The sequence below is a fragment of the Clytia hemisphaerica genome, unplaced genomic scaffold, assembly GCF_902728285.1.
Source record: "Clytia hemisphaerica strain Z4C2 unplaced genomic scaffold, Clytia hemisphaerica genome assembly, whole genome shotgun sequence".
Taxonomy (NCBI): domain Eukaryota; kingdom Metazoa; phylum Cnidaria; class Hydrozoa; order Leptothecata; family Clytiidae; genus Clytia; species Clytia hemisphaerica.
The window spans coordinates 818,220-835,090 of record NW_027104591.1 but is presented as its reverse complement, the minus strand read 5'-3'; the positions used below and the strand labels follow the sequence as shown (position 1 = coordinate 835,090).

Genomic DNA, 16,871 nt, shown 5'->3' with positions numbered 1-16,871 from the left:
TGATTTTTTTTCGAAAATCGGGCTCCGTCACATTTTGGGCATTGCCATTTTGCATCATTGTGCCAAAAATCAGAAAAAACTAATGAGCCAATCCTGAGAAAAGCTGGTAACAGACGGACGGACGAACGGACGAACGGACGAACGGACGGACGAACGGACAGAGGTTAATTTATAGGACCTCCAGGTAGGTCCAAAAATCATAATGGCCAATTATATTATAAGTGGTTTACACCAAGGGTTGAGACCAAAGGTTCAACCAGGTTCAATCATTGCGTAAATTTCTAAACACTCATTATGGTGGAAAATAACACTGACTAACATGTCAATATATCTCATCAGAAAACGGAGGATGAGAGTCTCATAATTTCTTTTTATCAGTGGAATCAAGCGTACTTGGAGGTCCTCCAGAAGAACTGGAGCCATCCGAAGATCCAGGCTTATCAGAAAGAGAACCATTCTTCTTGATTTTCATTGTGTATCCATGCAACGTATCTATAGCTTTCTCTGCCATTTCCCAAGCTTCACGGTCTAAGCAGTTGTCATGGAGATATGCCAATACTTCTATGATGCCAACAGCTAAAACGTCTTGTCTGTATACAAAGAAGAAAGAATTTAGAATTGGTTAAAACACTCCCTTCTCACGGACGGGGTATGATTTTTTTCAGCCAGTGGGGGTAAAAAATAGCACAATATTTTTTTGCTATTTGTTTATTTTGATTATTTTCAGTGGGCTCAAAAACGATATTTTGGCCAATTTTTCCAGTGGGAGGGGCTCACAACGGGTAAGGGGATGAATTGATCGAGGTCATAATCGGAATTAGGGAATGGGTTTAGTAAAGAAAAGAAGAATAATATTTTCCAAATTTTGCTCTTCATTGATTTGATTTCAAATTTTGTAGTCACGCTAGAAAGTTTTAGTACATAATTCATAATTGAAGCAACAAAACCTAGTGTTTACTACTCTGTACCAGAGTGTATCTCACGTTTATCGCTTCGTAGTACGGCAATGAATCTTGAAATAAGCCGTAGATACTGGGTTTGTGTACAGACAAGGTGTTTACCTGTTCTCACAATTTTCCAATGTAGCAAGAATGATTTTGGCAACAACACTTTGAAGGACAGGGTCTGGATTATAGGCTAGTTGCAGCAAACCGTCCTTGAAACCAGATTGGGCAATCAGCTGATCACATGTCTGTAAAAGTGAAATAAGTATTACAAAACCTGCGACCCAAAGTCTATTTAGTTGTTTACTCTTCTACAGCTAATCATAGGGGATCAAAATATCAACTCTAATTTTTCATGACCCTCCCTGTTTTACGATTTTTTGTCCAAAATCGTCGTTTTCCTAAAAGCCAACTAATTAAGAACCCCTGTTTTAAGGAATAAATCTCCGTAGATACCGACTTCCTACAATTACGCATAAAAAGATACTTAAAGGTACATTAGGAGATGTAATCATTCTTTTCCATGGACTTAATGAATGACGCGGTTGACCTTCCCAATATTTCTTATATAAAAAAAGAGTTTCACAGAAAGGAATTCCTACCCTACAAAGATAAAAAAAAAAACATTAATTTAACAGTTCCTGTAAGAGAAACAACTCCATACCTCAGGTGTCTCTGCGTAATAGAGTAAAATCTTTCCAGATAGGAGACATAGTTGGTCATCTGCTGAGTTGAATGGAACTTCAATCAAATAGGTCAACAAATCATCCTACACCAGGGAGAAAAAAATAGAAAATGATCATCTAGATACTACCACACAGCTAAGTTGAGGGCTATCCAAAAAGTGTGCTAACAGTTCGTACATTACACAATATCGAAATAAGGAAACAATTCCCTAGAGCTGGAGACAAGCTTCCTTTTTTCTCAGACACTGATACCGATTTTTGACGACCGGCAATTTTCTACAGGATATACTTTGTAAGTCCTCTGTCAAGAAAGTATCTTTTTTAGTACTTTGCTGAATGTTCTAACTGGATTCATGGGACTTAATTTTGAAAAATTCCTCAGCTAAAATGACGTGCAAAGTCAGTAAAAAAAACATACCCTTGTCACAACAAATTCAGGATTCTCGATGGCGAGCAATTCCAATGTTTGTAGGCCAAGTCTTTTTGTTTCATCGTCTTTTGATTTGATCAAATGGATCAGTGCAGAAGCTTTAAATATCAAGTCAAGAAACAAAGAATCAAAATCACGTACTGCAGAATTCGTAAATTATAATAAGCAGCAACAAAAAAATACCCTTGTCTCACCTAACAAATGTTCAATAAAAAATATTGCTGAATGAAGTTCAGTCTAATATGAAGGTATCTATGGCGAATTGATAAACTTTTCCCAAGTTTCAAAATATAGACGTTATAAAGACCATGGTATTACACACGACCCTTTTATAGTACATACCTGAAGTAGAATCGGATGCAAGTTGGGCGCGTATTTCAGGGTTAAAAGATAACTCCAAATATATCCCAGCAATAATTTGACCGGCTTGCGAAGGCGCTATAAAAGCAACGAAAAGATAGCGATGAGAAAAGTAAAGAAATTTGCTACGTGGCGTACAAACCTTTTTTACAGGAAGAGTTTTTTCTTATTTATTTTAATTTCTTCATGGAACCTTTTTTATACACTAGACCATTTATTTGTAAATAGAGAATAATCATTTATCAATGAAATCATAACAATTAGTTATTACTGGTAATAACCATACTCTTCTGTGCTTAATTATATGGTTGATTACATTTAGTTTAGATTTGTAAAGGACGAGCGGGGCGATAAATCCGTAATAGCCCCGCTTTTTTGTAATCGCCCTGATGTAAACAAAAATTTTTATTGGTTGAAAGAAAAGTATCGTACGATATTTTGATTGGTTAACAAAATATCGTACGAAATTTTTAAGCCAATCAAAATAAGAGTGTCAGTCGAATGTTTTTTTATAGTCTCGAATGTTTTTATAAGTTTCGAAAAGAATAGCGAGTGTTGAGTGTTCTTCAATTCTTTTTTTGACCATATAATTAACGAGGAATAACATGGTATTCTCGGGTGATTTCGGATTAATAATCCCTCGTTTCATTGAAAACACTTCAAAATAGCCCTCACTACGTTCTGGCTATTTTGAAATGTTTTCAATGAACCTCGGGGTTATTAATCCCAAATCACCCTCTAAACCATGTTATTACTAGTACTAATTGTAGGGGTGGGTGGAATAAGGTGGGAGAAAATCCATAAAACGGGGAGGGGGTCAATATTAAAAGATTTTGGGGTAATTTTCTCACAAACCCCAAGGAAAATGAAGGTTTTGGCTCTTTTGTGGAAAGAAAAATGCTATTGGGGATTTTTTCCGAAAAACTGCAAAGTGATCCCCCTTACAATTAAACACAGAAGAATACCTACCCAAAAAGGTAAAATTACCTTTTCTTGCAGCACTTGCCAAATCATACAAACTGAATAAAAAACAAAGATAACAACTGATTTCTTTTCTTAGTTTATTTTTATTTTTAAGAATTTGAAAGATTAATCTTATATCTGAAAGATTATAGTTTCTATCTAAATTTGATAGAGAAAATCTCATAGTATCTCTAATGACAGCTAATGATCAAGCAGTTTTCAAGACTTTATTCCATCCCTTACCCATCTTCAGCGACCAACGCATGCTTGTTGGTATCACTATCAGCAACAATGTAAGAGATTGCCATGACTGCTTCATTCATTAAACGTTGACTGTTGCTATGCAACAATGCGCAAAGTGTTCGGGCACCTCCAATCTCAATGAACTGGTCCTAAACAGAGAATATATTCCGTAAAGCCAACATTATGATCTTTCTTTCTCATCAGTTGGCAGATAAGGATTGGTTCAAGTGACAAGTACAAAGGCGTTGCTTTCAATAATTGGAAGGATCCACTAAGAGTTTACATACCTGAATTTGGCTGACAGTTAAAAGTTCGGCGAGAGCTTCAGTTGCATATTCTTGAGTTGTCTGAATAAAATCAAATGAAAAGCATCCTTTAATTTTCCACCCAGGAATCCATTGCTATTCCACCCCCGCTTATTAATATTTTGGGAAAATGTTTTTGAAAGTTCCCCTCTTTTGTCCTAATTCTGCTGTATTAGCCCCCTTTTCAAAGATTTTCCACCCAGGACATTTTTATTCCAACCACCCCCCCAATTATTAAGTTTTGAAAGTTTTTCCAATCCCCCCGCTTATTCCAACCCCCCGGCTATTAGTTACCCCCTAGTTACCCAAGAGTATAGGGTATAATTATCTAAAAAATTACTCAAACTTCACTAAATAAAAAGTCATATCATACAGTGTCATATCCTGCTATTCTGTGATAAACTTACCTCATCGGAACAAAGTGCAAGCGTCATCAAAACTTGCAACCTGAAATTGAAATGAATAGAAATTCCAATGGACGGCTCCATCAAATATAAAAACAATGAATCTTTGATCAACATCATCCTTCGACCGTTAGGTCGGAGAATCTTTGATAAAATGAAGAAATATTCAACTTTATAATCTCGAGACAAGATAGAGAATTTAATTTACTATGGGTGGGTTATAGTCAGCATCAGGTGTAATTAACTTGTTAAATACTTTTTGTAGTCAAACCTTGAGAATGATTTTAAATTTCAAACCGAACCGTCTAGCACTTTACATTTCCCATGACAATCTAATCGATCTCTGAAGCTCAAGGGAAAACAGCATTACCCATCATTATCAACAATTTTTTTCTTGGCATCTTCACCAGTAGCTGCAAGACTTGCAAGTTCGAATGCTGCGTTTCGACGCTCCTTCAGTCTAGATAAATAGTAAATAATACTTATTTTGAATAGTAATAGTAAGCGTGGATTGTCTGGTATTGTTCAAAGATATGAAGAATGATAAGATATGATAAAATATTTTCCCAATTTCCTTCAAAAGATTATGCATTTTGAAAATTAGGAATAAATTTGGAAAACTTGCCTTCTCAGACAAGAGTGGAGAATCAAGGACATCCGTGTGATAGACAGATCCCTAGACTCAACTAACTTATTGGTCTTTCTTGGTTTTAAATCTTTTAGTACATTATAAAAACGATAATCATTTGCCCTTCCAGAGTTTTCTCGACATTATTATGCTAAGAACATAAAACTAAATCTAACCTTCCAACTTTGGCAAGTCGCAAGACCTTTGTAACATCTTTATTTTGAACAAGATAATATTCAATGATATCTCCAACCTAAAACAATTTCAAAATAGGAAAATTCCGAATCACTGCTCAATACGCTGAAAAATCAGTCTTAATAGTAGATATGGCATTAATCTTTAATTCCGCAAACTTCAAAGTCTCGTATTCATTCTGTATCTTCCGGTGTACAAATTACTACGCAGCAGAATTATGGCACCTCTTTCTCACAGACCCACTTGGACCCTTTCCCAATGGAAAAAAATGGTAAGAAATATTGTCTTCCGTGGAAACTATAATCAAATTTTTGTCCCCATCAAAAATGATAAAATAAAGAGATACTCACTGCAAAATATTATGCTATTTTTCCCACCCCCACTGAAACTTGAAAACATAAGAGTGTAAATCCCCAGCCATAGAAAATATGGGAATATCAATCCCCATCAAGTTTCAGTCCGTTCTTTTTATACCCACTGGCTCAAAAAATCCTACTTGGTCTGTGAGAGGTGTAGTATGGTTTTCAAAATCCTCAATACAAATTAACCTACCTCAACTTTGAAATTGAAATACAGAATGACAATCAAGACCATGGTCATGACCAAAAACAAACCATGTCCAAAGTAGCAAATTACTGCAAAAAATTAAAGTTTTTGTTAGGTTAGTTGACATTTCAACCACAAGGATAGGTCTGAGTTATTTAAGTACAGTTGCATATTTACAATTACATTCACAATCAGCCGTGTGTTACGACAGCATTAGATAATCAAATAAGATATACAAATTGAAATTGGAATCAACGAAAAGAATCTCATTGAAAATTACAGAAAGTGTAGCAAATGAGTAAAATGTAATTTAACTTCAGAATTTGAATCACAAAAGCTTACTTGACCAAATGTTCATATGCGAGCAATCTCCTTTAAATTCTGCACAACCATGTTGCTAAAAATATTCAAGGTTTCTGTATTATATACCTTCTAATCATGGTTCTTTATTCGGCTAAGACTAAGGATAACAGAGAGGTCATATGTTGAGTATGAGTACACTATGTTCTACATTTCAAATTTTAATTTATCGTATGCCAAAATATAACTTACTAAAGCATCTTGTAATAGAAATACGCCCATAGTTATGTTCGCTGCCAAATTAATAAGCATCCCAAAGAAAAATGTTGCCAGAAAATAATCTTTGCTAAAAAGTACAAATAGAAAATCGACTTGTATGATACCATAATAAGATATCATGAAACATAAGAATACATTCTGATTGTGAAGGCACTACTACAGTACTTTTACAATTTTTATAACCTGGATTATCAAAATGGTTTTTCTAATCCATAGAAGAATCTGTTCAGATTTCCACAATGGCAAAAAACCATGAGCATTTACTGAGGTTCATGTAGTATAAAAGCCACACAGTCACAAAAATATTTCAATCAATTCGATTTTAGACCTTTTAAAAAAATCTTAAAATTCAAAAAATCAGTCTATTTTATACCTGATGCTGTGTCCACCAACATAGCCACTTATTCGAGTGTAATTTGGACAAAACCAAAGTCCATAAGCAGCAATTGCAGCTAAAAAAGTGATACTTTGATAGACCTACCTGGATTATGCATTTAACACGTTTATAATTGATATCTACGTGACGTGACCATTAAACAATCATTCAGAACACACATAGTGACGATCTATTAAAATTAGTCGTTTGTTTCTTATAAAAAAACGTTTGGAAACCAAAATTTCATGCTCTTGAAATGTTCTTTCATATTCAAGACTTCGTGAGCAAAAAAACATCTCCAAAAAATTGAGTAATTTGGCTAAGAACATTGATATATGTTTATTAATAGTGATTCTTATTGATAAAGATGCTTCTTTGAGCTGAAAAATTCGTTTTTATCAAAAGTCTGCTTGAGCCATCTTTTATCTACTTTCATACAAAAAATCAGAAAAAAAACAATGGTCCAATATTTCACTAAGTCCAAAAAACCCTTTTATGGCCGTTTTTTAGCTAAACTATACCCCAAAATTTTTTTCTGCAAAAATCGGGCTCCGTCACATTGAGGGTTTATAATTATGCATCTTTATGCAAAAAATCGTAGAAAATGAAAGAGCCAATCAATCTAATACCTAAGTAATTGATAATGTGCTTATAAAAAAATATCGAATTTGGCCAGTTTTTCTATAAGAACATGCCAAGCAACCAAAATTTCCTGTCTAAACACTCGTGAGAAAAGAAAAACATCTATCTCATAAAAAAGTAATTCGACTAAGAACATTGATGTATGCTTATTAATAGTGATTCTTATAGATAAACATGCGTTTTTTGAGCCATCAAAATTTTTTTGCAAAAATCTGCTCAAGCCATCTTTTACCTATGATGGTACCCTACTTTTATGCAAAAAATTTGAAAAAATTAATGATCCAATTTTTCACAAAGTCCAAAAAACCTGTTTTTTAACCGTTTTTTGGCCCAAATTTGCCCAAAAACATTTTTTTTCGAAAATCGGGTTCTGTCACATTCAAGGGTTTATAGTTATGCATCTTTGTGTAAAAAATCATAAAGAATGAAAGAGCCAATCTCGAGAAAAGCCAATACCTAAGTAATTGATAATGTGCTTATAAAAAATATCGAATTTGGCCAGTTTTTCTATAAAAACACGCCAAGCAACCCAAATTTCCTGTCTAAACACACATATTCTTCAAAAGTAAGTCCTCTTGAGCAGAAAAAACGTCTATCTCATAAAAAAATTGAGTAATTTGACTAAGAACATTGATGTATGCTTATTAATAGTGATTCTTATAGATAAACATGCGTTTTTTGAGCCAACAAAATTATTTTGCAAAAATCTGCTTGAGCTATCTTATACCTATGATGGTACCCTACTTTCGTGCAAAAAATCAGAAAAAATTAATGATCCAATTTTTCACAAAGTCCAAAAAACCCGTTTTTCAGCCGTTTTTTGGCCCAAATTTGCCCCAAAACATTTTTTTTCGAAAATCGGGCTCTGTCACATTCAAGGGTTTATAGTTATGCATCTTTGTGTAAAAAATCATAAAGAATGAAAGAGCCAATCTCGAGAAAAGCCAATACCTAAGTAATTGATAATGTGCTTATAAAAAAATATCGAATTTGGCCAGTTTTTCTATAAAAACACGCCAAGCAACCCAAATTTCCTGTCTAAACACACATATTCTTCAAAAGTAAGTCCTCTTGAGCAGAAAAAACATCTATCTCATAAAAAAATTGAGTAATTTGACTAAGAACATCGATGTATGCTTATTAATAGCGATTCTTATAGATAAACATGCGTTTTTTGGGCCAACAAAATTTTTTTGCAAAAATCTGCTTGAACCATCTTATACCTATGATGGTACCCTACTTTTGTGCAAAAAATCAGAAAAAATTAATGATCCAATTTTTCACAAAGTCCAATAAACCCGTTTTTTAGCCGTTTTTTGGCCCAAATTTGCCCCCCAAAATTTTTTTTCGAAAATCGGGCTCCGTCACATTTTGGGCATTGCCATTTTGCATCATTGAGCAAAAAATCAGAAAAAACTAATGAGCCAATCTCGAGAAAAGCTGGTAACTAACGGACGGACAGACGGACAAAGGTTAATTTATAGGACCTCCACCGGGGTAGGTCCAAAAACGAAGTCTAGATCAAATACTTCAATTGGATAAGTATTTGCAAGATTTAAATTCGCCTTTTCTTGAATTGCCTTATCCTTAAGATAATGAAACTTGCAATATTGTGCGGGATTGATCACAAAAATTAAATCTACAACTGCTCAGATATATTCAGCATAAAATACACCGTAAATTTTATCTTTTTTTATCAAATTCTCACAAAAATCAATCCCAATCAAAGTATACTAGCACAGACACCAATTTCTCATTGTTGAACTTTTAAGTTGAAGGTGCTTTTATATCAAGACACACCAGAATCACATAAGTATATACAGGGCCAATTTAAAAAATATATATTTGAATGGGAAATAAAAAAATCACTTACCAACCCAAGTACAAGAATATGGATAAACTGTCACCAATGATAAAAAGATTGCTAAGAAATGAATCCACAGCAAAACCTAAAAAAACAGTACAGAATTCGCTTACAATCATGGTCGAAATATATTGAGAGTTCCGGTTATTTTAACGTTTTTCAAGATTTAAAGTTCTGGCGAGAAAGTCGATTTTCGAAATTCTGAGCCTTATTGGACTATTTTTGAGCTTTTGGATCCTCAGATCCTAAGGTCTGAAGTCCTAAGTCTAGCGTTAAAACTCAGAGTTGAAACTCTAACCTTCGAACCTATTTTAGAGCACTTACAAATCAATTGTGGTTTCAAAACTTCCTGGGGAATTTCCCTTTTTTCTCAAATATTATGACCTTTATTGTAGAAAAGCGTAAAGACCAGCTAATGCTTTTATGACAATGGAAAAGTCACTGACCTAGAAAGTTCAACCAATAATAATAAGTAAGATTCCAAATCATCATTTTATATTTTATAAAGAAAAACCAAGAAGATGGTCGAATCAAGCCATGCAAAAGTTTTCTCACCCTGAAAACAGCAATTAGTGTTTCCCTTCTATTGAAAATACCGACTTCTTTAAATAATGCAGTTTGGACTTCATCAATGAAACTGTCTTTCCCATTCTTTTTATTCTTTGTTTGCTTATCAATCTCTTCAAGTGTTTGTCCTTTGCGTGAAGTAGAATTTGAATCCAAGAAAATCTAAGAGTTCAAACAAATTGTGCTCTCAAGAACAGTAAAATGATATGCCCATAAATACAAAATATTTGTCAACCTAGATCAATCAATTGATAAAATCAATAACAATTATAGATTTAGCTAGTTGCAGTTGGTTTGAGAAAGGTCAGCTATAAATTAGATTCTATAAGCTCTTTACCTCATGTCTTGATTTAGCCATTGGTACCATTTTGATGACAGAGCTATCCATTATCTTGTAATCCTGAAAAAAATTTATGCTTGGGCATTATAGAAGTAGCATAATGTTTCTACTATTCAAAGTTTTATCATTATAAATAAAAGTATTAAATAAATTTTTATAAGTATGCTAAAGACAATAAAAAAATGCATAGTTGTTATCTCAAGTATTTACAATCGAAGAAAGAATCGAACCTCAAATGTATAAGCATCTCTTAGATATGTTCCTTTGAAACGAAATCGAAACTGGTGATCAGATTTCCCAAGTTCATATAGTATATGCAGCATGTGAGCTCTTGCACGTGCAATAGTATCCATGTGATTCACTAGCAAGACAAATGTCTTACTCTAAAAAATGAAAAAAAGGAGAAAAAAATCATCAATCAAAAAAACTCCCATTTGGTATATATTCACTATTTTGCTTTCAATAAAGGTTGTTTCTTTTGTTTCTACTTTTACCTTATTTGGCCTCGTTTTTGTGTAAACAGATCTGGGCAATCAGTTTTGAGAAATTGCTGGAGGCAAACACTTTCTTCCTTGGTCATAATCCTGGAGAATTTGGTTGTTTGATGAGCCAAAATGAAACAGAGAACATGAAATGAAACATGAACTTACAGGAAATACTTTGCTTTCAACATAAATCAACATTTTGCCTGGATTATCCTTTAATACAAAATCTTTTATATAAAGTCATGATTACATCCCTATTAAATAAAATCAGAAAATTAGATGAATATTAGATTGAGAAGAAGCTACTATGGGGGCCTATGTGTATTCAAATTCAAGAAAAACTCATAAAGGAAAGTTGACGGGGCCTACCATTCGTAAATCGATTCACCCCTAGTGATGTCCTCTTGGCAACAGTTTTTGTGGATTTCAATCCCAACCCCTAGGAAAGGTAAAAATCCAAAGTCAATCACTTATGTCTTTGGTAGCTTTCAAAAAGCCATATAGAAGACTCCTATAAGCAAATGAAGATGTAATCCACTTATGTGTACTTTTGGATTGCAGCTGTTGTGCAAGAATTTGTCAAATATTCCTAAGTGAAGAAAATGTATTGAAAAGCTTATTCCAGGGGGTCTACAAAGCCTTGGCGATTGCATAAATTACCTAAATCAAACAATACAAACAAGACCTTTTGCTTCCGATGTGCACTCTAAAGTCCCAAACTCTTAAATTGATCATTTCTCATGTTTGTATTGTAGAACATAAGGCTTTGATGGGCAAAATATTAAGAACATTTTAAAACTTTGCGGACTCTAAAACACCCAACTTCCTAGGAAAATGGACAAAAATACTAAAAAATGGCGAAAATAAGAACATGTTAAAAGAACATTTTTATGCTTAAAACTCAAAAAGCCGAGAACATCTTGAGGCTTCAAAAACTTTGGAGGGTTATAAAAAAAACGTGTACTATACTATGATAAGATTAGCATACGGTAATGAATGAGAAAAGCATAAATTGAAAAGCATTCCAAAACAAAACCAATCAGAACTGATAAGGGTTACTGGAATAACCTGGTAGAGCAATCGATCGAAGAACCCAGTTCATTGAAAGACTAGAAGAGGGATTGAGATGCCTCAATTCTCCATTCTTGAGAAAAACGTAGACTCTAGCCACTGCCCTTTCCAGAAAAGAGTATATAATAAATATGATGATGGAAGAAGTGCTTTTCAAGGTTTTTAACAATTCTTCAAGGTTTTCAAGGTTTATTCCAGAAAAAATTGATAGTTTTCAAGGTTTTCAAGATTTTCAATGTCCCATAGACACCCTGTAGTTTTGTTTGACAAGTTCGTGTTGCTCCACCACCGTATATCAGCTTCCGTTCAAAGCCAAATTTGGAATGTAAATTGGGACATATTGGGAAATTACTTCAGATAACAAATTACACACTTTTCTTGTATTCTTTCAATATTTTGTTAGGGTGTAGTATTCCACAACGTGGCTGCGGATAAAATCACAACAGAGGAGCTACAGACTTTATTCTGGATATCCAGACAGGATATGCTGTTCGTTTGCTTTGATTACGTTCGATTGTATTTGATTATGTTTGATTGTTCCGTTAATTCAATTACATTTGCTCACCATTAATCGCTCTTGTCTTGTGCGGTACTAAGAGCTTGCTCTTATCTGATTTTCCAATGGCGTATTGGCGGCCGCCCACACTATAGCTCTAAAGCTCTAGAGGAGTGGGCTAATTCAATGGCACTCAACCTTATTGAACATTATTGTAATAGAACTAATCGAACATAATTGAATCTTAATCGAACAAAATTCAAACGCAATCAAACACAATCGAATATTAGCAAATGAGATTAGCAAATATTTATTCACGTTCAATCACATAGATGTTTGGCAAACGCGACAGTCTTTTGAATAACTAATTATTCCACATACATTACTTTCCCTCAGCCAATAAAAACATGATAAATTATCTTGCCTCTACGTAACTGCTGTGGAGTAACTAGTTATTCAAAAGACCGTCGCGTTCGCCAAAACAACTATTGGATTGGTTCCAGAGCTGTTGACCTATAAATCAAGTTCAAGATCCCAAGATAATTGATTAAAACTTGAAAACGTAAAATGAGAGAAAATGACTGATTGTAAATGTGCAGCAGCCAGAATAGGTATCAACCAACCAAATTTTGACATTCAATTCCTGAGACAGCGCTTTGATTTTTAAGGCTTTGTTATACGCAATAGTAAAAATAATTCTGCACATGTAAATGGATCAGTGTTTGAGGTCCGGCAAAATTTCCGGGAAATAGCCTATCCGGCAGTGCGCAGATCTAGGTGGGTTCCGTCTCCTCCGTAGATCTTTTTCTTGGGAAGTTGATCTTCAAATTAGTTTTCAAGGTTGACTTTGCTCAAATTTTTTCATCTATGGCTCAAATTTTAGGCAATTTCTCATAGTTTTTGAAAATGTTAACTTCATTAAAAAGCGCCGGGTTATTTTTTCATCAATTTATTTAACTACTGTTATTTAATTTCAATGTTTCAATTTGTCAGACCTCGATCACAGGCTAAAGTAGTAATGATCCCGCACATAGTACCGTGAAGTCGGGTAACTTGCATCAGTGGAAGGAAACTTGCATACACCTCAAATGAATGACCTGTCTGGTCATTAAAATACAAAGTTAAATCAAAACATAATGGTAGAGTCGAGCTGCAAGCGGAGCTGCGTAGTTCATTTGTTTTGAAATTTTGCTGCTTTGATTGGTCAGTCATTTGATGGCTATGCAAGTTTCCCTCCACTGATGCAAGTTACCCGACTTTGCAGTAAATGGGTCAATGTTTGAGGTCGTCCAGCAAAATTTCTGGGAAATACCCTATCCGAGCTAATCCGGGTCAGCTGTGCGTGGATCTAGGTGGTTGTCTCTTCTCCCTGGCTCAAATGGCTCAAAATTTAGGTAATTTTTCTTAGGCCGCAATCACAAATATCTTCCTTTCGCGCCGCCCGACCGACTCTCGAAAATTGAGTCGGTGAGTCAGTAAATTTGTCAGACTTTTTCTGTCTATGACATTTCTTTCGTTAAAATTTTTTATTATTGCCGATCTTTTGCGAGCAATTTCTAGCGCATTCGCAGCATTTTGACTTTGTTTATCATTACATGTGCCATTTTGGGTCGGAGGTCACAGTGTTCCAGTCACCCATAACACGCAGCTGGCTGGCTGGCAGTTTCCTTCAAGAATACTTTAATGGGATAAACTTTTGCGGGGATTAAATTTTGCGGATTTGGGTGTCATCCGCGAAAATCCGCGAAATTAAGTCCCAATGGAAATTTGGAATGGCCTCTTCCACAAAATATTTTCAAACAAAACTCAAAAGGCAGGGCTGTCAGATTTAGGACCACTCACGGTAAATATTATTTGAATGGTTACTTGCATCAAAGAAGCGCTGAACACAGTCAAAAATAAAGGGGGGTTTTGTGACATTTCTACCTTCTGTCATATCTGATACCATATCTGGTGGAATTTTGAGGTTACCATATCAAAACTTTGAAGAACTCAAGTATAGAAATTTCTCGTTGTTTTAGAAGAAACACGAATTTAAGAGGTTACTTCAATCCTGAGTAAGTAATACTTAGAAATATGATGTGGTTAAAGTGAGGTTACCCAAATGAGGTTACCTCATTCTAAATCTTATAAATCAATACCTACTGAAGCAAAATTGCTCAAAATTTAAATATGCCTCAAGTAGGCCTCATTCTAAACAAAAACTAATTTGGATTTCTTATAAGCTGTATTTTTGGGGCTAAATTGAGGTTACCAATTCACAATTTTCATAAACCCCTTTATCATCTTATTGGCTTCAAAAAAAGTGGATATTTTGTTGACAATTGGTTTGATAAAGGTAATAGAAGCTAAATTCATCATGAAAATTGTGACTGATAAACAAAAAGGTTGTATATTTAAGGTTACTCTTGTAGAAAGCACCATTTTCACTGTAATCATGTGTTAAGCTAAAGCTAATAAGGCTATTAATCAAAGATCAATATTATTTGTTTTGCATGACTATAACATCAAATCATAAACTAAATCACATCTCAAGATGGATTATTAGAAGTAGAAGAAATCAGAATCTTTAAAATTCAAATTTTGATGGGTTTTTGAGGTTACTACAATCCACCGAAAAGTAACCTCAAAAATCACACCAAATCTTCAATATTTTTCGCACTTTTTTTGACCAAGTGTTGCCATGTCAGTATAGAGTATGCTCTCAAGTTTTTAGAGGTTAAAATAGTTTTTACTAAAAGATGTGGTGTTTCAAAGGTTACCCTATAAAAATGATGGTAACCTCAAAAATACCCCATTAAATCTTCCGAAAAATTTATGACAATACTGTGCTAAGACATCGACCCTGGGTGTAAAATTTCAAAGCCTAAAAATGATTATTTAGGATTTTATTCTAAATTTACCAAAAAGAGCAATTTTTTGACTTTCCAAAAATGTCACACAATTTTTGACTGTGTTCCGCTAATAATGCGTACTTGATCAGATCAGGTTTGTTTATAAAGCAATTTAAAATCAGTTGTCAGTTAGTTAGGGATCACTCACAAATCAATTTTAGGTTAATCAAGCAACATGCTGAATGGACCTACTAATGATTAACATCAGATGAAAATAAGAAAAAAGTGACAATAATTGTACAAAAATTCAGAATGGAAAAATAAGCTTTATTGCCCTCCATCTTTGTAGAAAAAATGAGAAAAAAGTAATGACAGGATTTTACACAAAGTCCAAAAAACCCTATTTTTAGGCAGTTTTTGGCCCAAATCTGCCCAAATATATATTTTTTCGAAAATTGGGCTCCGACACATTTTAGGCATTGCCATTTTGCATCATTGTGCAAGAAATCAGAAAAAAATAACGAGTCAACTTTGAGAAAAGCTATATTTTCTTATTTGGTTAAAGGGAATTTCCCCCAAAATACGAAAATCCGTTTTTAAAGGCGAATAAGAATTTTCCGGGAAAAACCACTTCAACCATTCTTTAGAGAATCTTGCCCTCCATCTTTGTACAAAAAATCAGAAAAAAGTAATGACAGGATTTTGCACAAAGTCCAAAAAACCCTATTTTTAGGTAGTTTTTGGCCCAAATTTGCCCAAATAAATTTTTTCTCAAAAATCGGGCTCCGTCACGTTCTGGGCATTGCCATTTTGCATCATTGCGCAAAACATCAGAAAAAACTAAGGAGCCAATCCTGAGAAAAGCTGGTAACAGACGAACGGACGAACGGACGGACATGGGTTAATTTATAGAACCTCCACCGGGGTACCTGGAGGTAGGTCCAAAAAACGTCAATTGACGTATATGGGTGGGTGGGTTAAAGGTTCTTGACGTTTTTTTCAAATCCAGAAACATCGATTTTTCATTCCATGCCAAATATTACTTCTCGCCATGTTTCAGTTTGATCGCTTCGTCTGTTCTTGGTCTGTTTTGAAAACCAAAACAAACGGCCCAGGCGCCCTATTCATAAACACAATCACGCAACTTTGTTGTCGTTCCTAGTCCTTTTAGATGAACGTGGTCCTTACGATTTCGAGATTGCATATTCGTCATATTGTTTGTTTTCACACATCCCTTTAGAGTTTCAGCGTGGTGTGCAAAAAACAATTAGTCAGGAGTTCTATCCTAATTAAGCATTTTTTTTTCGATCGCACAGACTTTCTTAATTAGGATTATCCCTTTCTTTTTCAATCCTAATTAAGAATATATATCGAATTTTCAGTTTTTTTCCAAAAATACAAATCTCCGCAGATTTTTATCAGCCTCCAATGGGCCATTCCAGTTTTTATTCGTTACCCCCCAATGCAATGGACGACATGGAATTTCCGTAGCAAATTACTTTCAATAAAGTCTGGAATTTCCATAACAAATTTTAACAAAATACCTATCAAAACCGTGGAATAGACCTTTTTTCAAAGAGGCCACCCTGTTGAATAATTATGTAGTCCAGCAGAAAAACAATGATAAAACCATGCATAATTATTACAATATGCATGATACAGTAATTATGCATGGCTCTATCATTGTTTTTATGGCTGGACTACATAATTATTCAACAGGATGTCCTCTTTGAAAAAAGGTCTATTCCGTTACTGTAACCTAAAAAAATCATGGAATTCCAATACTTTAATGCAAAATTAAGTAAAATTCATGGAATTCCGATACTTTCTCTTTAAAGTTTGTCTGGAATTCCGTGCCAAAATTTATTTCAAAAATTGATGTCATCCATTAGGGGGTAATGTTTTTTTTCTGG

At 34.3% G+C, this 16,871-nt stretch overlaps 1 protein-coding gene across 1 annotated transcript; it reads right to left on the bottom strand.

Moving 5' to 3' along the window:
• Positions 1–253: 253 nt before the first annotated feature.
• On the bottom strand, positions 254–10,811 carry LOC136823622 (uncharacterized). The gene is made up of 20 exons (XM_067079799.1): positions 10,723–10,811; positions 10,303–10,455; positions 10,070–10,132; positions 9,721–9,894; positions 9,175–9,250; positions 6,657–6,735; positions 6,257–6,350; positions 6,047–6,101; positions 5,711–5,793; positions 5,140–5,216; positions 4,706–4,795; positions 4,339–4,378; positions 3,914–3,973; positions 3,627–3,775; positions 3,408–3,439; positions 2,403–2,498; positions 2,049–2,158; positions 1,609–1,713; positions 1,062–1,192; positions 254–590 (listed from the first exon to the last, which is right to left on the bottom strand). The coding sequence occupies exons 1-20, from the start codon at positions 10,753–10,755 to the stop codon at positions 359–361; spliced, it is 1,932 nt and encodes a 643-aa protein (XP_066935900.1). The 5' UTR covers positions 10,756–10,811; the 3' UTR covers positions 254–358.
• Positions 10,812–16,871: the final 6,060 nt, after the last annotated feature.